This window comes from Gnatocerus cornutus, chromosome 8, assembly GCF_029298725.1.
Source record: "Gnatocerus cornutus isolate USDA-ARS CGAHR chromosome 8, icGnaCorn1.1, whole genome shotgun sequence".
NCBI classification, from domain to species: Eukaryota; Metazoa; Arthropoda; class Insecta; order Coleoptera; family Tenebrionidae; genus Gnatocerus; species Gnatocerus cornutus.
The window spans coordinates 10,700,925-10,720,103 of NC_142240.1; the positions used below are offsets into that span (position 1 = coordinate 10,700,925).

General features: G+C 37.5%; 4 protein-coding genes and 2 long non-coding RNA genes across 10 annotated transcripts; 3 read left to right on the top strand and 3 right to left on the bottom strand.

The window, feature by feature from the left end:
- Window positions 1–349: 349 nt before the first annotated feature.
- Window positions 350–3,773, top strand: LOC148169733 (gamma-tubulin complex component 2-like). 2 transcript variants are annotated; one of them, XM_088043406.1, is made up of 11 exons: window positions 350–519; window positions 565–741; window positions 787–1,396; window positions 1,444–1,572; window positions 1,622–1,798; window positions 1,849–2,425; window positions 2,472–2,818; window positions 2,861–3,004; window positions 3,092–3,163; window positions 3,386–3,558; window positions 3,657–3,773. In XM_088043406.1, the coding sequence occupies exons 1-11, from the start codon at window positions 467–469 to the stop codon at window positions 3,733–3,735; spliced, it is 2,538 nt and encodes an 845-aa protein (XP_087899532.1). In that variant the 5' UTR covers window positions 350–466; the 3' UTR covers window positions 3,736–3,773. The 2 variants fall into 2 exon arrangements, with proteins under 2 accessions (XP_087899532.1, XP_087899533.1); XM_088043407.1 differs by lacking the exon at window positions 3,092–3,163.
- Hpf1 (Histone PARylation factor 1) lies at window positions 3,758–5,245 on the bottom strand. Its single transcript, XM_088043408.1, has 4 exons — window positions 5,064–5,245; window positions 4,403–5,019; window positions 4,164–4,364; window positions 3,758–4,116 (listed from the first exon to the last, which is right to left on the bottom strand). Exons 1-4 carry the CDS (start codon window positions 5,187–5,189, stop codon window positions 3,780–3,782), a joined length of 1,281 nt encoding a protein of 426 aa, XP_087899534.1. The 5' UTR covers window positions 5,190–5,245; the 3' UTR covers window positions 3,758–3,779.
- Window positions 5,246–6,255: 1,010 nt separating this feature from the next.
- Window positions 6,256–11,999, top strand: LOC148169735 (uncharacterized). The gene is made up of 3 exons (XM_088043839.1): window positions 6,256–6,789; window positions 9,855–10,397; window positions 10,710–11,999. Exons 2-3 carry the CDS (start codon window positions 9,871–9,873, stop codon window positions 11,374–11,376), a joined length of 1,194 nt encoding a protein of 397 aa, XP_087899965.1. The 5' UTR covers window positions 6,256–6,789; window positions 9,855–9,870; the 3' UTR covers window positions 11,377–11,999.
- A 379-nt stretch (window positions 12,000–12,378) lies between these two features.
- LOC148169736 (uncharacterized) lies at window positions 12,379–12,840 on the top strand. Its single transcript, XR_015770616.1, has 2 exons — window positions 12,379–12,478; window positions 12,524–12,840. It is a non-coding gene; the product is annotated as an uncharacterized LOC148169736 (long non-coding RNA).
- A 1,584-nt stretch (window positions 12,841–14,424) lies between these two features.
- LOC148169737 (uncharacterized) lies at window positions 14,425–19,115 on the bottom strand. 4 transcript variants are annotated; one of them, XM_088042990.1, is made up of 12 exons: window positions 19,010–19,115; window positions 16,863–16,974; window positions 16,641–16,769; window positions 16,198–16,374; window positions 15,981–16,073; window positions 15,829–15,921; window positions 15,628–15,735; window positions 15,433–15,540; window positions 15,220–15,327; window positions 14,899–15,140; window positions 14,722–14,840; window positions 14,591–14,674 (listed from the first exon to the last, which is right to left on the bottom strand). In XM_088042990.1, exons 2-11 carry the CDS (start codon window positions 16,969–16,971, stop codon window positions 14,727–14,729), a joined length of 1,281 nt encoding a protein of 426 aa, XP_087899116.1. In that variant the 5' UTR covers window positions 16,972–16,974; window positions 19,010–19,115; the 3' UTR covers window positions 14,591–14,674; window positions 14,722–14,726. The 4 variants fall into 4 exon arrangements, with proteins under 4 accessions (XP_087899112.1, XP_087899113.1, XP_087899115.1 ...); XM_088042986.1 differs by lacking the exon at window positions 14,722–14,840 and having other exon boundaries at window positions 14,425–14,674; window positions 19,010–19,114; XM_088042987.1 differs by lacking the exons at window positions 14,722–14,840; window positions 15,981–16,073 and having other exon boundaries at window positions 14,425–14,674; window positions 19,010–19,113.
- Window positions 16,981–19,002, bottom strand: LOC148169738 (uncharacterized). The gene is made up of 3 exons (XR_015770543.1): window positions 18,622–19,002; window positions 18,412–18,551; window positions 16,981–18,356 (listed from the first exon to the last, which is right to left on the bottom strand). It is a non-coding gene; the product is annotated as an uncharacterized LOC148169738 (long non-coding RNA).
- Window positions 19,116–19,179: the final 64 nt, after the last annotated feature.

Here is a 19,179-nt window from a genome sequence, read left to right on the forward strand (position 1 = left end):
TTTGTGTATATCTCTACAAATAGATTGATTACATGATTATAATAACTGTTGCCCAACACAATAAACGGAATTAAATATCGATTGCCCTCTAACAAGTCTCTGGTTCTTGGACGAGAAAGTTTGAACTTGTGTTGTAAACGATTGGATGTCTTTTACAACAAATTCGTTTCTTTTATTTTTATGTTTCTAGCATAAAAAGAATAAATAAATTGTAAAATTAAAACTTAAAAGTATAAAAATAGAATTCTTTAGAGTTCTAGACATAACATGAAACCAAATCCAATCATGCTAATGTGGAAGCAGATAACAATTATTTTTAAAATCTCGCGCGCTTCGGGACGTTATACTATCAAAACCCCACTCCTTTTTCAAAACTTTGAGGTTATGTCAAAGTAAATAAAAATGACAGAACCCGTTTAATTTAAATGTTTGAGGTAAAAACTGACACATCTTTCGAAATCTCAAAATGAGCGAATTCAAACTGCAGCATTTGGTTGCGGAACTATTAAAATCCTTAGGGTGAGCCCTTCCTTTTTTTGCCACCATTTTTTATTCCTTTTTTAGTGGAAAAAACTCACCCGAACGCCTCGTCGACACCCTACAAAAAAGCATAGACAATAGCACCGGTAAAGAATGTTCGGGCTCTCAAGTGGCCATTCAAAGTTACGTTCAACGGATCGCTGAAGATCTTAAAAACTCTGAAGCTTTCCTGGCGAAATACGAGGATCTGAAGGAAAAGAAGTAAGGGAGGGTGTTCTAACTTCTTAGTCTAATTTTGTCCAACAGCGTAGATTGCCTGGGGTCTTACGTCAAGCTCATGTACCAAATCTTGCAAGATTCAAGCGTGAAGAACATGCTGGCGAAAACGCCAAAACACGGCGCTTCTGAGCAAAGAACTGAAATTACCAGAGACGATCTTCCGTTGGTTAAAGATCGGTTACGACGAGAAGCTTTGAAGAAGTCAAATGATTCACATGTTAGCGTCTTAAATGTTTCTACACTTCCTAGAGCTAGTACACCGTCGATGACCTCGTGGGTGCAACGACGCCCGACTTTATCGTGGGATTTTTCGTCGCAAAGTTTCAGTACTCTGACCGCAACAGTCCCACCGATTTCCCAAGAGAATATTCTAATTGAGGACTTGTTAAATGTACTGATTGGGCTTCCAGGGTCTTACATTGAGGCTGAAGAACTCAATGATTTGTATGGTCCCAGGAGCTTTAAAATCAATGATAACGTCCCGCTTCCTCTACAAGAATTAGTTAGACAGATATTACCAATTGCCAGTCATTATTCAGTCATTCAGAGATTCACTGAGGAGAAGATGAGGTTTGAGTTTGGGCAAGTCAACAACGCTTTGGCGGAGGAGATGGGCGCGATTTTAAAGGAGCACTTGGTAGGATTGTATTAAGATTTGCAAACACACTGTAATTTTTTTTGTAGATTTATGTCACACAGTTGCAAGATGAGTTTATGGGGGACAATTTGAATTTGCAAAAGCTGTGGTTTTATATGCAGAAACGGTTGCATTCCTTAGGTCTTACAGCTAACATAGCTTCAACAATTAGCAAGGTTCAGATCAATTTTAGTTTTACCAGTTCTTATGTGTTTCGCATTGTAGTCTGACGCTAGAGGGGGAAAAGTCTTAAGTTTGCTTCATGACCACATAATTGGGTCTATTGGTGATGAGAAGACTCAGCAAAGATGTGTGAACTTGATGGAGGCCGCGTGTGTGCCATACATGAAGATGTTAGGGATGTGGATTTACCGCGGGATCATCTCAGATCCCATCAGTGAGGTAAAAAAGGCACTTCGAGGGTCCCGCTCGTTACCCCTTTATTTCCGCAGTTCCTCGTGAAAGACAATGAAGTCATCCAAAAAGAGGACATGCCTGTGGACTACTCCGCCGACTATTGGGACAAGAAGTATTCCATAGAAAGAGAAAAAATCCCAAAGTTCCTAGAATCAGTCGCCGACATAATACTCAAAGCCGGAAAATACTTGAATGTAATCCGACAATGTGGGAAGCCAGTAAAAAACAAGATCCGCCCCATCTTGTACAAAATCGAAGGAAAAGAGTACATTGAATCCATAGAGACCGCTTACAAATTCGCGAGTCAAACTTTGTTAGATTTGGTAATGAAAGAGAAAGACTTACTGGGGCGCCTGAAATCAGTCAAACATTACTTCCTTTTGGACCAAGGCGACTTCATTGTCACCTTCCTAACGCTCTGCGAGAAAGAACTAAGTAAAGATGTTGGTGATGTGATCCATGGTCGCCTCGAGTCTTTGATGGATTTGGCGCTACGACTCTCCAGTGCCGTAAGCGATCCCTATAAAGACGATTTGCGCGCCGAGATCTTGCCGTATGATCTTCAATTCCAAATGATGAAGATTCTAATGATTGAAACTAATTTAGAGCAAGGTACGACAGTGGTTTTTCGGTACTTTTTTTTAAGTCACGTTTTTAGACTATTGGTCGTCTCATGACCGCCAGAAACTCCACGTTATCGACACCTTCGCCTTCAGTTACGAGGTTCATTGGCCGTTATCTCTGATTCTGAACAGGAAGTCATTGGCTCGGTACCAAATGCTTTTCCGACACCTTTTCTACTGCAAATACGTGGAAAGAATGATCTGCCAAGTTTGGAAATGCAACAAAGTCGCGAAGAAGTTTCATTTTGAAGACGCGCAACATTATAGAACCGCGTTTGCTTTGCGCCAGAGGATGCTGCATTGTGTCCAGAATCTCGAGTACCACATGATGGTGGAAGTTATCGAGCCGCATTGGTGTCTTTTCTTGCAGAAGATAGCAAAGGTAGTAAAATTGTTTACTGCGCCAATTCTATTTTTGTTTTAGGTGCACAATGTCGACGAAATTCTCGCTTGCCATTGCGACTTCTTGAACAGTTGTCTGAAAGACTGCATGCTTACAATTCCGCCGATTTTGAGGACCGTCATGAAACTTCTGTCGATTTGCGTACAATTCTGTCAATTCATGCAGGTGAGAAATGGGTCCCTTTCGCAATGTGGCGCACTGTGCATAGCTTTGTTATTATTCATTTTGTGTTTTTCACTTGCTCTTTCATAGCGGACGCAGCGATATTTTGTGGAAGCTGAACTCGGTTCACTGCCAAACTCATTGTATGAGTCATTCAATCAGGTATTTTATAATTGATCGTGTCATCAGCTTGAGCTTTAGAACGTTGATAGTTGGCCTAGCATGAAAACCCACTTTTCTTTGTATAGTATTGTACGTCGGAAAGTTAAACAGGTAAAGAATCAAGAGACAGGCAATTAAAACTTCATCAAGCGCTGCCTTCTGGCTGCCATCATCACCCCGTCTCCTGTCCCTTAAAAACACTAATAATTTTGATTTCCACAGAACGAGAAGGCCTTCCACGACCAAAGTCCCCCTGAAGCTGTCCCCAGCTTCAAAGACCAGATCTCTCTGTTTGACGTACAGTTTTCAGTCGCTCTGGTTAATCTTCTTGATCAAATCAGCGATCTTAACCGGGATAGCAGTGAACACGACAGACTCTTTAATTTATTATACAGGTAAATATCCCCTAAAGTTGTCCCTTGAAGATTTCCCGATTTCCCGTTCCTTTGGTAAGAAACCCGCCAAACAACTAAAAATAACGAATTTTTTTCAGATTGGATTTCAACTCGTTTTACACCGGTCAGATGATGAAAAAGACAATTGATGGATTGAAAGTTGGGTCGTCTGGATGAATATTTATTATAAACAATCAAATAAACGTTTTTCTTTATTAGTTTTAAATAATACTCAAGTTGACACCCTTTTTCCGGTTCTTCATGTGAGCTTCTGCGATTTTAGCAAAAGCTTCTTTGTTTAACAACCGGTAAGAGTTGCCTAAGAACTGGGCTATGGTAGCATTCAGACTGTCAATTCCGTGGTAGAGAAGCTGCCAGCCGAGTTTGACGCCAGTGCCAAAATCGCACTCATCTAAAGCGATGTTTGCATAGGTCAGGACAGGTTGTAAGTCTGATAAAAATTTAGATCTTTGTTCTGGAACCGCGTTTTGCAACTTGGTCAATAAAGTCATTAGATCCTTGTCTTCCATTGCCAAGTCGCGATAGCCCAATTGAGTCCTAGAACAAAAAGTAAAGTTAAAGGTTCAACAAAAGAGGGTTGCTACTTCTTGTTGTAAGGTACCACAAGACCAATTTTGTTAAAAGTTTTGGCCACAACTTTGAACTCTCGTTCCCTCATATTTTTACTGTGACTTGACATGTTTACTTTGAGTTCTTCAGCTTTTTGCTTGAGAGAATTCTGAAGTTTTGCCACAAACATCTTCTTGAAAGGGTCCCCAGTTTTTTTTATTTCCTCTAAATACAAACTGTTGGGTGTTAAAACGACCATAAGGGTGAATCTTACTTTACAGCAGCAAATAAGTTGTCTCCCATTTTGGTAAACACCCCATCTTTGGTCCCGTGGTTGCTGACCAGAAATGAGGGGGCTTCCTCAGGGGAGTCGTAAAAGTACCCAATGTGGTAGCCTGTTTTATCACCTTTTATAACAGTGAGAACTTCTGGGGGGTCGTAATAAAAGCGCCAATGTTTGAGGTATTCCTCTGGGGATCTTTTAACATTCTTGAATTTACCAGCAAGAACGTCAAAAGGACCTACAAGCTCTAAACCAACGTCTTTAAAAGCGTGAGTGGGCGATGATGGTTTGAGTTCTTTACAGTAGTCCCAAAAGTCGTAAAAATCGGCAGGGGGGTCAACCAAAAAACGAGATTTTATAAAGGATTTGGGATTAAAGGGTTGATTTGAGGGAATTTCTTCTGTTTCAGCTGGTTGAGACTCAGCTCCTTCAGGTTTTTCTTCATCTGCTTGAGTTTCAGGTACTTTTTCATCTTCAGAATCGCTTGACGAGATGCATTCCTTCTTTGTTTCCTCATTTTTTTGTTCCCCAGTTTCTGATGAATCAGGCAGATCATCCTCGTCTTCACTCAGTTTGGCCCTTTTCGCCGGCAACAACTTCGAATGATGCTACAAATTCTGACTAATTTCCACAAAAAGAAAATTCCAATTACCTTTCTTTTAGTCTTAGGAGGGTGCTTGAATTTACTCAGATGCTCGGGATTTTTCTGATAACACTTATCACCGTACTTACAGGGTGTTCGAGGATCATTGTTGTATTTTTCGAGCTGATTTGACATGATGGAAAATAAAAATACCGCCAAAAAATTAGGTTAAGTGTGTGTCAAAATCAGATGAAAACTGTCAACGTGCTGTCAGGTATAGCGATTGTGGTGCCATCTATTAAGAGAGGAGACTAGAATCCTTCTTTGGTTTTTCATGTTTCTTAAGATTCTGCTCTCCTGGTAATGAGAGATGTGAATTGTGAATTATTAGACGCATCACGAGTCGGTCTCCTAAGCAAGAAAAAAAAATGGGGAATTTGTTGGTACCCATTTTATGTAGATTCAATTATTATTTTTTTAATTTATTGTTTTGGGATTTAATTTTAAAATAACTTTTTTTGTCTTTATTAACTTTTGGGAATTTACAAATGGGGCTTACAATAGAAGCAGAAAAAAAGGGAAGGATACAACTTGTCTATAGTATTTACTCACGTAATTTTTTTCAATGAAAATTAAATAAAAAATTTATAAATTTTATTTAATTTTGGAAAATGTGGAAAAACTTGAGACAAAATATTACAAGAGCAGGCCCTATGAAGTATGAATTTTTAGAATTTCCTCTGTCCATATTTCCACTCCACATCCAGACTAAGAACCCAATTTTCTAGTCTCTGTAAATTCAAGCCGTTTCGGGGCCCCTTGAAACCACAATAGATCATCTCGTTAGTCTGAAAAATAGCTCCCAATGATCCCCAGCCCCATTTTTCCCACCATCGAACAAAAATGAATAATTTATCAAACATCCCATCATTTCTCATATCTTCTAACTTGTTATGTATATTAAAACTTCCCAAATTTCCTTGATTCCCGCATCCTGCCGGCTTTAGAGGCCTATTCTTGAACCGCACGAGATGAGTCGTATACGAGTTGCCACCGGTGACTTGACGCGAACGCTAAATTCGCACGCTCGAGTCCGAGCGAAAGCCGTATTTTTGAACCGTGCGAATCGAGACGTATAGGATTTCATCGGTCTTGATCGGACTCGCTCGAGCGTTCGCGTCAAGTCACCGGTGAGAACGCGTATACGACTCGTATACGTCTCAACTCGAACGGTTCAAGAATACGGCTCTTAGCTTGTTGCTTTATCACAGCTGTAGAACGTAGGTGTGTGTTTAATATTTGCCGTCGTTCGATTATAGACGCTTGCGCCGTGACGCCGCCGTCTCTCAGTAGTGACTGTCATGTCGAAATAAATGAACATGTTTTTCAAGAAAGGCCGAAGAATTCAAATTTGGGACAATAAAACCAAGTGTATGATTCGAATTAGTGGCGTCGAGAAACCAAATTAAACGAAAATTTTGCACAATGTAACGAGTTTTTCCATTTTTTTAAACAATGTAGTGTAGATTATTTTAAATGTGTGATGTTTATAGAACGAGAAAATTATTTTAGTGATTTACGTATTGCCCATCCTTTCAATTACAAATACTAAAAATAGATCTTGCCAGTTTGATAGTAATGTGTTCAAGAACGGTGAATTTTTGTGAAACTTATTTGGTGCTTTGTTACTCAAGTCCGGGTAGAAACAGTGGGAGAGTTTAGTGCTTTTCTAATCTGGATGCTGATATGAAGGAAGATTTTGATTATGTCGTTTCTCATCGGTTGAATATGATAGGTAAGACGGTCTTTGTTAATCTTCGAAATGTGCCCCGAAGCGACTCTATTATTTATCCAATCGTTGAAAGCTACCTCGTTAATCAGAGATAAAGCCATTAGCTGTCTGTTTGACTGGTAAGATAATTGTTCTTTATTGATTGAGACCACAAAAGACCTTAAGTAGCAGCGATCTGTGACTGCAATTGGGGCGACCTAATTTTAAATAATTCATTAAAATTGGGTTGTCTTTAAAGCCTCTGAACTAGGTCATTCAAACAATGAAAATTTTTCTGAAAATAAAAATCAAGTAGAATTATTGCAATGACTGTTTCTTCCTCCAGAGGTTTAAAATACCTCAGTTTGTTATCAAATTAGACGAATGGTTGGAATTCCGCCAGGAGCACATGAACCCAATTGAATTCAAACAGATCTTTCTCTCAGAAAGTTATAAATAAGTTCTTTGGTAAATATAGCTGCCTTATCTAAGTAAATTGTTGATGGTGTGTTAGTAAATTTGCACATTCCTATTTTTGGTCCTGTTTGTAATTAGTCAATGCAACCAATCAAACGAAAATAAAAAAAAACTCAGATTTAAGTTTGGTGGGTCATTTTTACTTTGCCCGAGTTTATTTATCCCAAATGTGATTCAAAAGTTTAGTTTAGTTTAGATTATGTCCTTGTTTTTCATCCAACTTTTCTCAGATACGAATCTCCGAAAAACTCGAAATCTGTAATAAATCTCTGCACAAGAAAGAACAATAAGAAACTTTTATATGCGATTGTAGATCAACAGGAACCTAAAGTGAAAAACAACATTACCATCAATCTTTTTCTCTCATTCCACACTTATCTGAACAAGAATTTACAATAAAGACTCGAACTATTTCCATTCGTTTATTTGGTACGGAAAACTTAAAAATATCTGTATAATCTAGAAATAGAACGAAGATGTTTGTACGGAAAAATGTAAAACAAGCCCGGAGTTTCTTTCTGAAAACCTCAAACAACTCCCATGCTCCCCCGTTTGCAATCAGCTTACTTAGAACCCGTTTAAACTTCGCACAAAGTAAACTTTTCAAACTTTGTTTCTCATTTTGGCTTCGGTCAGAACCAGCGAACAATTTCACACATCAAATTAAGCGGTAAACATTTTTCATTTCTCTTCGATAAATCCGCTGCAACCTTGACGGTTACCACGGCGTCAGTTCATCATGTTTTGCGTCGTGACGCTTCAGACGTCGTAGTCATGACAACATGAGATTTCCAACAGACGGACGTATTGTATTATACATTTTTTATGAATCGATTTTATTTCAGGTATTAAAATCAAACTCGGAATGGAGCAAATTACAATTGACAATGCCATTTCCTAGGGGATTCTTCAGGTTGTGGACACGTGTCGATGAGAGTACTGTGAAATCTAATAATAACAGTTTATGGATAACCTTCATTTTATAGTTTGCAGTATGTTGAAATGTTTATAATTTATTTTTAGAATTTTTGTGTTTGTGCCATTTCGGTGGTTTATTTGGTTAATTCATTGTTGACAGTGCCGGATGTTTTGAGGTGATAAAATGCAGTGGCCAGGAGGTTGGCGAATAAAATTCTCTTCTCAATATGTAAAAGATATAATTACCGTTTAACCCTGATAACAGTCCTTCAAACGCCACATCCACCTTACAGTTTACCGCTGCTAAAGTTAAAGTTCCCGCCTACAACTGTGGGTAACTTGAAAATAGTTAAGGGCGTTTTCCCGGATCCTCCACCATTTTTTTAATATCGCGTGTTCCTCCTCCATAAAAGCTGCCACCAAGGCACACGGCGCTCGCAGCAAAATAAAAATACGTTCTTTTATGTTCCGTTTCATCGAAAAACCGTCATCTCCAAGTTCACAGCTTAATTAAACCAGAAATTCATTGAATTAAAATCTCTTTACACTCGTTCAACAAATGCCGCTTAAAATTTGCATCAAACTGCCACAAAACGGAAATTAATTTAATGGCAAAGTTTCCAAGTTTAAAAGCCTCCAGGACAAGAAAAAGTTGCAGAGAACTTGTCATTTTGGGGCAATTACAACGAGATTTGAGACAACTGGCGAGTGCATAAAACCCAATTCTTGTTTTAAGCGGATATTTAAAATTACGGGCCATTTAGTGGAGAAGAAGGCTTCTAAAAAGATATAAAGAGAATAATTTAGGAAAGGTATTGGCGAAACGAGACCTGTGGGATCCCACTTGAACTAGAGTTTCTTTCACGCCGGTTTTACAATGGTTTTGGCCTCGCATTTCGCTGGGGAGTGGGAAATTCATAAGTTATGTTCTTGATTTATGTCAATACTTTACCGGAGAAAAAGTTGCTCGGCTTCATAATTTAACGTTTTTGCCGACATGTGCGCTGAAATTATTTAGTGGGGGAGTTCGTATTTGGCTTATCAAGAAATGAAGGATGGCCGAGGAAAATTATTTCTGCCACCTACATTTGCTGATGGGAATTAATGGCTCTTTTCGTTATTGATTTATTTGATAAATTGAGAGCGATGAAGTGGAGCCACTTTATGCCGTTTTTACGCAGAAACGATATAGTTAATGCGGCTTTCAGTCGAATCTTGATGGAAAATTATAGCTGTTTTCACACTAAAAATATTCTTCACGTTTATTTATAAAGACAGCCTGCGAAGCGGGTACAAAAAAACAATAAATACACGTGAAAAGAAGCATTTTTTATCATTGTTTCGTACGGTCTCTGAGGCTAAATGTGCACTATAAATTTCAGTTGCTGCGTGTTTTTGCTAATTACTCCAGGAGAGTGTCCTCAAGCAAGCTTTAATACTAATACTTACGTACTCTCAACTAAATTATTAAAGCGAGCAGACTATTAATCATTTCAAAGCCACGTGCATATTACAGAGAGTTACGTTTGATGCTATAAAGCAGCTTAAAGCAGCAAAATACCAGTCTCTGATTCTAGTTAGACGTAATTGTTTCAACATGTCTGGAGCGCAAGTGGATTATGAATTTTAACGTAAAACCGCTGAAGAACTTAATTAATTCAATAATCAACATTTCAACTTTTTTTTTCTTGCAGGGCCCCAACGGACGTGATGGCGGCGGAGCCAAATGGCTCGCTACAGAATACCACAGTACTGCCTCCTTTTTCAACAACACCCGATCCAAAAGAAGTGGAGCGAAAAGAACTAGAAAGAGTCTTTTACGATTCATATGATGTTATGACCGGAGTTCGCATTGCAGCTACACTAGGTGGTTTTTTTGGTTTGATGGTAATTCTCGTTTTGTATAAATCCAAATCAAAGACTGAAAAGGCCTTGGAAGATCCTGACTTCACGGCTGCGGCGGTTGCCGAAGTCGAAGAAGAAGAACGCCAATTAGCCGCTGTCCTCGAAGCGACGGCTTACCAACAATTAAATCCGAGACGTGGAAGGAGATCGTTAGATACTTCAAGTATACCTCCAGGTTGGATTAAAACGACGACAAGATTCTCGTCGGTGGGAGGGTATAGTAGTTTGATGGAACCACCCACAAGGACGCACTCAAGACTGCCGTGTTTTATTGACGAGGACTCGCCTCCTGAAGAAGATCGATCTTTGTACGATGATGTCTATTACAACGGGTAAGATTTCTCAATTTTCAATTACCGTTTGTTTGTGTTGGGGTTCCTTCGCTTATCGTGGCCCAGCAGGAAACTTTGCCGTAAAACTTGGGGAACTTTAATGTGAATTTTTAGTAGTTCGTGAAAGCAAACAGAATTATTCAAAACCGACCGCTACCAATTAAGTAGACGTTTGTTCTTCATCTCTTGGCATTGTTTTCGTGATGAATGCCATCTTTTCTTTGTTTAATCAGTCGTGACTAGTGTAGCTGCACAAAGAATGTTAATCAATATGCCAGGCGCCGCATTCATGTAACTCGTTTGAATTCACAGACATCTTGACGTTCCGAGGAGGCCCAGTAACATAACCTGCTCGTCTTCAGGAAGTTCCTACTTGGAACGTCGCGACTCCGCCGTCGCTCTAGGCCTTCCAGTGCTGCCAGGTCACAAATCAAAAAGTCGCAGACGCCAATCATCGCCGCTTCTCGAAATCTACGATTTTTACTATCCGATCGACATCAAGGTGATTCAGCCGACTCCTGGGGGTTCTCCTTGTGGGAGTGATCGCGCTTTGTACGACCGCGTCGCCGAACCACCGAATTTAATTCCACGTCTAGCACCGTTAGCGTCTATCAGTAGTTGTAATAGTTCTCTAGGTGCTGATTATACAGACTTGGACATGGCGTCGTATACCAGTGATTCTGTTTTCCAAGAAGACAGAGATAGTACTGATGATGAAGTGGAACAGTTTTCCACTGATAGCGATTTAAGTGATGCTGGCGCTTGTTACAACAGGAGGAAGAAGAAAAATACTACTTGTGAGTCGTTGGTTTGTACTCCTGTTAACGATGGACCTTCTTGTGTATCGCCAAAAATTAGCAGTAGGTCTTTATCAAAGTCTTCGTTGACGGTTGTTGAAAATCTTGATTTACCGGAAGTTAAAGTGACTGAGACTGCTCAAACGGATATGGAATCCAGAGCACAAGAGACTCTTTTTTAAAAAATTTTAGTTTTCTACGGAAATATAATTAGGTGCTAGGACTACTAGGTACGGTTTTGGTAAAAATCTCGCACAAATATGACCAAGACTTTTACATTTGTGCGACATTTACTTAGTTCACCCTAGAATTCCAGGAAAAAGACAATTTTTTGTCTTTTCCTCTGGAACCACCACCAAAAACCCGCTCCAAACCTAGTGGAACCAACTTCTCGAATTTATAATCACAAAATGTGATTAATTTTAATGTTTATACATATGTAAAATACATATCGCATAAGCTGTAGATAATTCGCTGTGAGATCAATGGTTTTAGTGTTTGTGTTAAAATCCTCCGACACGAACGTGTCGCTGTCACTGTTGTCAGGCCAAAATCCCCTTCATCTAACATTCATGTCAGAAAGTGAAACAAAACCTGTAATAGTTGTAAATTCCTATTGCTACCGTTGGAAGATTTTACCTGAATAGGCAAACGAATGTAGTTATAATAAGTGTTTTATATTTTTCCTTCTTGACAAAATCAAAATAAATCTCAGTTTTTAATTAGCAGGTTTTGTTATTTGTTTTATATTGTACTATTGTTAATTTGAATATTGTGTCAAAATGCAATAAATGTAATAATTGTTTGTGCTTTAATTTATTATTATGAGCTGTGGTTTTTAATTACTGAATCCGGGCGGATTGTTCACCTCGTTATCACTTTAATAAATCCTCCCATACAAGAGCGTCAGTAAATATTTCAAACATTTTTGGATATAGAAAATAAATACATAATCCAATTTATGCTTTGTCTACAGAGTCTGGCTTAAAATTGGATGCCACGTGATTGGAAAATTAATGATTTTACATTATAACAGATTATTTATTCGGGCCAAAGGTTGGTTGAAATTCAGTCAACGTGTTCCGGTGGGAACAAAAAAGTTTATATTTGAAAAATTCACAGGAATGTAATATTCAATACGTTGATAGCAAAACAAATAGACTAATAACCCGAAATATAACTTCTGAAGTATTTACAACTCTCGAAATTGATAAGCTCGGATATAAAAAGCGACTTCTGCCACCACTGAATAAAACGTGTCCTCAACGTTGAACCCACCACATCGTGAGTATTTGCAACTTTTTGTAGTCATAAAACTTTTTTTTCTAGTTCAAAATGAAATATTTCGCTCTGTTTGTTGTCTTGGCTGTCGTTTTGACCAGCGCTTATGGTATTGGTCCAACACCCAATATTTTTGCCACCCATCGCGGCATGAGCTTCACTGAGAGCCACAATCCCGCCGACATCTTTAAGTCTCTTGGGGATTATTTCCATAGAATGAGCATTATGAATCATAATGGAGCTTTGGATGTTAATGGACATACCGCTGGGCGTTAAGACGGAAAATTATGATAAAATAATGACATAGCTAGATTTTTTTATCAGTCTGGATGTATTTTAATTAATAAATTAATGTTGTTCTTCAATCTTTGTCTTTACTGTACTAATATGTACTTCGAAAGCATTGTCTCTAAGTTTTCAGTTTGTTTTGTCTAAAATTAGTCTATTGAGATTTTGGTAACATTTAAAGTTTCTGAAATCGAAAAAATGGTGGATGCGCCGGTTCAAAATTAATTTGGGCTTTCCAAAACGGCTTATTAAGTCCTTGCAATTTTTTTGTAAGCAAATACATATTCAAAAAACTTCACTACTCTACCATATTGTAGAATTTTCATATTTATACTCGCAAAATAGAATGAATTAAATTTATACAAAGTGTTTATAAATGAGTCGATTTAATGCAAACGCAGACATCTGCATCGAATCTTAATTTTTAAGGAAAAGAAAATTTTCTTCTGAAGCTTTTATTGTTAAATGTTGGAAGACAAAAATTTATCTTTTCAAAATCTGTATAGAACGAACTAATCACAATACTGTTGTGTTACGATCTGATGCAGATGTCGGATTTTGCATTTGACTTAAATATTTCTAGCACCGTCAAGAGTGGTTATGAAATGTCAAATAAATTTACCGTTTATTACAAATGTGGGTTTGGATTTTTTCAACTGATATTTGTAGTTAACTTCAATCATAGAGCATTTAGTTTTAAAAAGAATGTTCAAATTATGAATTTAAACCTGAAAATAAACAACTTGGAGATAAAACTGTAACTAAAACGTTGACGTAGGTGACATTTTAAATAATTTTTAACATACAGGATGTTCCAGAACTCATAAAGCAAGGGCAGGTGCCCACAAAAATACAACAAAAATTGATTAAGTTTAAAGGTATTTGAGAAAGGATAAAAAATTAATAACCAATTCCGGAATCTTATTCTAGAGATGGAGTAAAATATCCTACGCAACGAGAATGTAATGTTCATCAGACCAATGAATGATAGTATGAGTCCATAGCTACCGTTTTTTGTTAATTTTTTGAGTTAAAAAATTTTTGTTTTGAAATTTTTGTTTAGAATTGTTGCCTCTAGGTCAAGAGTTTTGAGACATCCTGTATTTAGCTATATTCACTATAAATACAAAGCGACAAAATAGTAAATGACATGAATTCCAAAACCATTCTTGATGATAGAGACATACTTTTGTTATGCAAATTTTTTGGGCGTTTCAAGATAAAAAAAAAATCATTTTAATGCTTTATTAAATCCAATTCATAACAGTTTTCGTAAATCAGCGTCTTCCAGCAGAAACTGCAGCATTGGCAGCCTCCTTGCTCAATTTTCCGAAGAACTGAGCCAAAGATTGGTACAGCTGGGTGTTGTCACCATTTGAGGAAGTCGAAAAGACGTTGGGTCTCAAATACCAACCGTAAGCAGAAGTCAAAACGACTGCGAAGAACAAAAGGGCAACGAATCTCATTTTTCTGAAAATTAATTTTTAGAAAAAAAGTACAAAAACAGTCAAGTTCTTACCTGGTGGCAGAGTCAGAATGATTTATCGTTTACCCCGAAGAGTTTTTATATCGTTCCAAAACTGCACGGTAATGCAATCAAGTGATAATAAAACACTCATAAAAAAGAATGACTCTTGATTTATTAATTAAAACGAAAAAAAAAATGTTAATAAATATATTACCAAAAAGACGATATAATAAAATCTCTAGGAACTAACTTACATAACAAACATTAATGAAAGCTCATAACACTGTTAAATTGAATAAACTTCCATCAACAACGAAGCAACCTGTTAAATGCAAGCAATGGTCCAGTAAGATAATTTTGCAGTCTGTTAGAACTTAATAGTGTTCTGCATACGGAGAGTGCTTGATTCCAAAACTATGGGCTGGATGAAAATCGAGGTCGACCTAAAACAACACTGTTACTACCATAAAAACTATTTTTTTCGTATCACCAGTGTTAGAAAAGTAGCGACGTTTTTTCACGTCTTAGGAACATATGTTGCGAGCCAAGAAAAGGCGAATGTTTTATCCCAAAAGAATGCGAAGGAGGATGAAGCAGGTGGCTAGTAACCTTAAGTTAGTAAGCAACGAGATGTTTATTAGTTAAACTTACGGTAATTCTAAGTTACCTTTTCCGGACAATAAACGCCAGGACCTGGCGTTGAAGAATCCATTGGTACGTTAGTACGTCCACCAATGGTATAAGCCGGAGAATGTTGCTTGTAATTTTCGGGATTCACATTGTTGTATTGTCCTGGACCGGGATTTTTTACGCGTTCATCAAGGATTTCTTTGTTTCTTCCAGAGATAGTGTAAGAGGGAGCGGATTTCTTGTCACCGACAACGGAAGGGATGTTGTACACGTTGGGAGCTAAAACGGAAAACTTATGGGTATCGTAACAGTTTTAAACTGACAAAAACAAGAGTTAAGTGTCAGGTTTTCAACCAACCAGGCGTGTCGAAGGGTCTCTCCAATTGGACCTTATTTCCGAAGCTATATTTGGGTGAATTATCGTGCAGAACTTTGTCAGAAGTGGGAACGTTGTAAACGTTTGGTGCTAGGAAAAAATAAATTAAAGAGACGAAAACGAGAGAACAGACCAGATTCAGCGCAACACCATCAAGCGAAAGATTAATAAAGAAAGTTTAGTTTGTGCACTAACCAGGCGTATCCGAGGGTTTTTCCAGTTGAACCTTTTGCCCGAACGAGTATCTCGGAGAGTTTTCGTGCAAAACTTTGTCCGAATTTGGTACGTTGTAAACATTCGGAGCTAGAGTTTACCAGAAATTAGTCTAATGTCATCCAAAGTTTGGATTAGTAGACACAAGTTAGTGTTAGTAAAAATTTTAACACGAACCCGGAGTTTCTGAAGGCTTTTCCAATTGTACCTTGCATCCGAAACTGTACTTGGGCGCATTTTCGTGCAAGACTTTATCGGCGGTAGGCACGTTGTAAACGTTGGGAGCTACGAGTTTAATAAAGTTTTAGTTACAATAAAAAGCGGTCCAGATTAGTACCACCACCGTAATCTGGATTAAAGCTGGATTAAATAACTAACCAGGTGTTTCAGATGGTTTTTCGATTGGGGTTTTGACACCGAAACTGTATTTTGGCGACTCGTCAGAATCTGGTACGTTATACTCATTGGGTGCTAAAATAAAGGTTAAATAATAAAGTAAGGGTTAAACTTAAAATAAAAATATAACTAACCCGGAGTGTCTGACACTCTGTGAGTGGGCGTTCTCATCCCAAAAGAATAGCGATGGGCGTTTGAGCGGCGCAATGGTTTATAGGCGTTAGGTGCTGTGTTAACAATTTTAAACCTTTAACCTTAGTCTAACTATCATTAGTTACATTAATCTGAGCAAAATTAACTATCAATTATCAATTTTAGTTATTAATTTCCGTTTTTTGGTTAAAGGCATACCTGGCGTATCCACTGGTTTCTCAACATTAGTCTTCAGCCCGAATGTGTACCTCGGAGCATTATCATGAATCACTTTTTCAGCCTTATCAGGATTGTAATCTCCCGGTGCAGGAAAATTTTCAGATCTTGCGTCTTTTGGACGTCCATGCAAACTGACAGCAGGAGGTGTGTCTTTTCCTGTTACAAACAACTCCATCTTCAAGCATGATAAATGGCTTAAAAGTGTAACAAAAAACGTGAGAGCATTTATCCTGTCAATCAAGTGATGTAAGAGCTCATGACGAAACTTTTAATCACTTTAAAAATGAAAACCATCTGTCCATCGCGTAGCCCCCCACGGGGACATTTCGCCCTTATATGGGCGTGGAACAAACAAGTCGAAAAGGGATATCAGAACTGGTTTTCTGCTACACTGATTTATTAAAAATATAATTCCAACCCACCTTTTGCACTAAGTCCGGTCACATTGTACTGTCCAGGTCCGGGCCCGATACTTTCTACCTTACCATTATGCCTAGCGCCGAAACTAAAAGCTGGAGCGCGCCCACTCTTTGATTCCGATGTTTTTTTACCTGTGGACGTGTGGGATTAGTTAAAACGATGTTTCTCTCTAATTAGTGTTTTAAACATGACGTATAATTGAGCTAAATTCGTAAGTGCAGTACCTATGTAGGAAGGAAGAGAGACGCAGGCTGGACCCGGACTTTTGTATTCTGCGGCGATAGGACCTCGTCGTTTTGTTGGGGTCCATGGACGTTGAGTAAAACCACCCATTTTCTGGAATAATCGTCTATGTGCATTAAAATGCAAGATGGGAACACATGTTTGGCTTTTTAATATTTATAGTATTTAAAAATGCAACCTACACAACCGTTCGTGGCCAAATATAATCAGCCTATAAATGAGTCATGATTAATTGAAGAAAGCTGTTGCAACTTTCTGGAAATCCAATTTTTAAAAACATAATATGTAATTAAAATCATCAGTGCAGATCAAACTTGCATTGCATAATATTGAATATCTCTTGTGCACTTGCCATTTCAAATCCAAAACAGGCATAAATTCATGACTTTTATTATCCAACAATGTTGCGGACATCTCATGAATATTAACCATCAAAAATGAAAACTAATTTATTGTTTCTAGGTATAAAATTATCGCATAAAGTTGTTGCCATTTACAGACCGATTACGTACATTTTTAGTTCGCTTTTTATAGAAATGACATCATATTTCCAGGTGAGTGGGAATGTCATTAGAAAATTCACCGGTCAATGAAACAATAATTAATTAAGATAGCGCAAAATTGTACAAATGTAGAATTAAATATGTTAAGATTGTCGATGGTGTCATACCAGAAAAACTATTGTTATTGTAATTAAAGGACGTGAATTTTAACACCTAACATTTTTATACTCTCGCGAGTTTTATGAAGACCTCGACCTTGTCCTACAGATCTCAGAGATGTTCTTAAGGTGTATTGTTGTTAGAAGTTTCTTATTTTTGATCATTTCAATTTATCCTTTATGAATCACCACAATCAGCGAACATATGGTCTCTACTTTGATTCTGTTGTCATAATTGGGTGAAGGTAAATGTGTTGAAGGTAATGAAAGCAATTTTAATGAAAGCAGTATCGAAATTTCGGATTTCAGGTTTCCAGCAACGGAAGTGATGTGATTTTCTCCTCATTTGTGTGAGATCAGATTCATGTTAATAGAAAAAATCACGATCGTAATTGTGGTTGTATTTATACCATTACGAGATGAGATCATTTCAAGGTTCAGTTTAATAAACAGAGAAATCCTTGTGGAAAATGGAGTACAAAAATAGGTAGTAAATAACAACAACAGTAATTAAAAATCCGCATCCAATTGCCGCACGCGAGAGAACTAGTCGGATCCGAATCAATAGATTGAAACTAATAAATTACAGTGATTATTTCATTCCGGTAATTTATAATTCAATTACTCATCGATTCGACCTAAAATCCAAAATTGTAGGCCGCTCCCAACAATCCTACTCACCTATTAAACTCTACAAGAATTAAATAATTATCTTCATTTTTCATTTTAAACGACCAACTGATGTAATGCCCAAAAATAGAGAAGGAAGATTTACCGGTCTGTGACCACAAAGCGTAAAGGTACAGTCATGATCCTTGTATAAACATTTAGTCAACGACTGGTGCCATTAATAACAATAAATTACTTACAAAAGAAAAAATCACAACACTGAAGTTTTCGTGACATTTTATCGGAGCACACAGTTTTTATCTGGAATGGTACCAGGCACCATGTTATCCTTATTTTGTGTATCTTGACCTGCTAAAATCTTTAGCGAATGTTCGTTCAGCTATTGGTTAATAGGTAGAGAAGGATAAAATGCAATCACGAAGTCAGCAACGAAACCGATCAATACTCACTTTTTCAAATTTGGTAGAAGATTTGAGTGCACACGAACATAAATTTTGTTTGGTGCAACAAAATTTTACGACCTCTCGTTTAGGTAATGATAATTTGTGGTATTTGAACTGGCCCATTGCAAACAATAAAAAATCGTTAAATATTTGCTTGGACCTCGAATATTGCTAATAATGAAAATTACGATTTTTTTTAATTGGTTGTGCTATTCATATTCGTTTTTTGTCCATAAAAAATAAAGTGTGCAATTAAAATAAAATAGCGATACGCACAATTCTGATTTAGCGGTAAGATATTAATACGAATTTCAACAAATTAAATTTCCAAATAGTTTGATTAACACTAATTTTCGCACTTGATTTAAACAACTTAACCTAGAGCTGAGCTTACGTTTGTTGTGGTGCAATTTTTATTCCAAAAATGTGTCAAGCCCAACACAAAACTCCGCGCACAGTTCCTTCAACTACTTTTGATTCTAAATCCTGAAAACCGCGACTATGTAAAGTTCCCCACCACTGAAAAAAGTGGACGGTTCTCTGGAGAAATTGGTGGAGAGGTGG

Bases quoted from the DNA above. Each gene is read 5' to 3' on its own strand.
- LOC148169733 (XM_088043406.1), top strand. From the start codon at position 467: ATGAGCGAATTCAAACTGCAGCATTTGGTTGCGGAACTATTAAAATCC. The intron at 2,426-2,471 runs GTACGACAGTGG...TCACGTTTTTAG, and splicing joins TGAAACTAATTTAGAGCAAG to ACTATTGGTCGTCTCATGAC. The intron at 2,819-2,860 runs GTAGTAAAATTG...TTTTTGTTTTAG, and splicing joins TCTTGCAGAAGATAGCAAAG to GTGCACAATGTCGACGAAAT.
- Hpf1 (XM_088043408.1), bottom strand. From the start codon at position 5,189: ATGTCAAATCAGCTCGAAAAATACAACAATGATCCTCGAACACCCTGT. The intron at 5,020-5,063 runs GTAATTGGAATT...CAGAATTTGTAG, and splicing joins CTCCTAAGACTAAAAGAAAG to CATCATTCGAAGTTGTTGCC. The intron at 4,117-4,163 runs GTAGCAACCCTC...TTTTTGTTCTAG, and splicing joins GTGGTACCTTACAACAAGAA to GACTCAATTGGGCTATCGCG.
- LOC148169735 (XM_088043839.1), top strand. From the start codon at position 9,871: ATGGCGGCGGAGCCAAATGGCTCGCTACAGAATACCACAGTACTGCCT. The intron at 10,398-10,709 runs GTAAGATTTCTC...TTGAATTCACAG, and splicing joins GATGATGTCTATTACAACGG to ACATCTTGACGTTCCGAGGA.
- LOC148169737 (XM_088042990.1), bottom strand. From the start codon at position 16,971: ATGGGTGGTTTTACTCAACGTCCATGGACCCCAACAAAACGACGAGGT. The intron at 16,375-16,640 runs GTGGGTTGGAAT...TGTTTGTAACAG, and splicing joins GACCGGACTTAGTGCAAAAG to GAAAAGACACACCTCCTGCT. The intron at 14,841-14,898 runs GTAACTTAGAAT...TACTAACTTAAG, and splicing joins GCGTTTATTGTCCGGAAAAG to GTTACTAGCCACCTGCTTCA.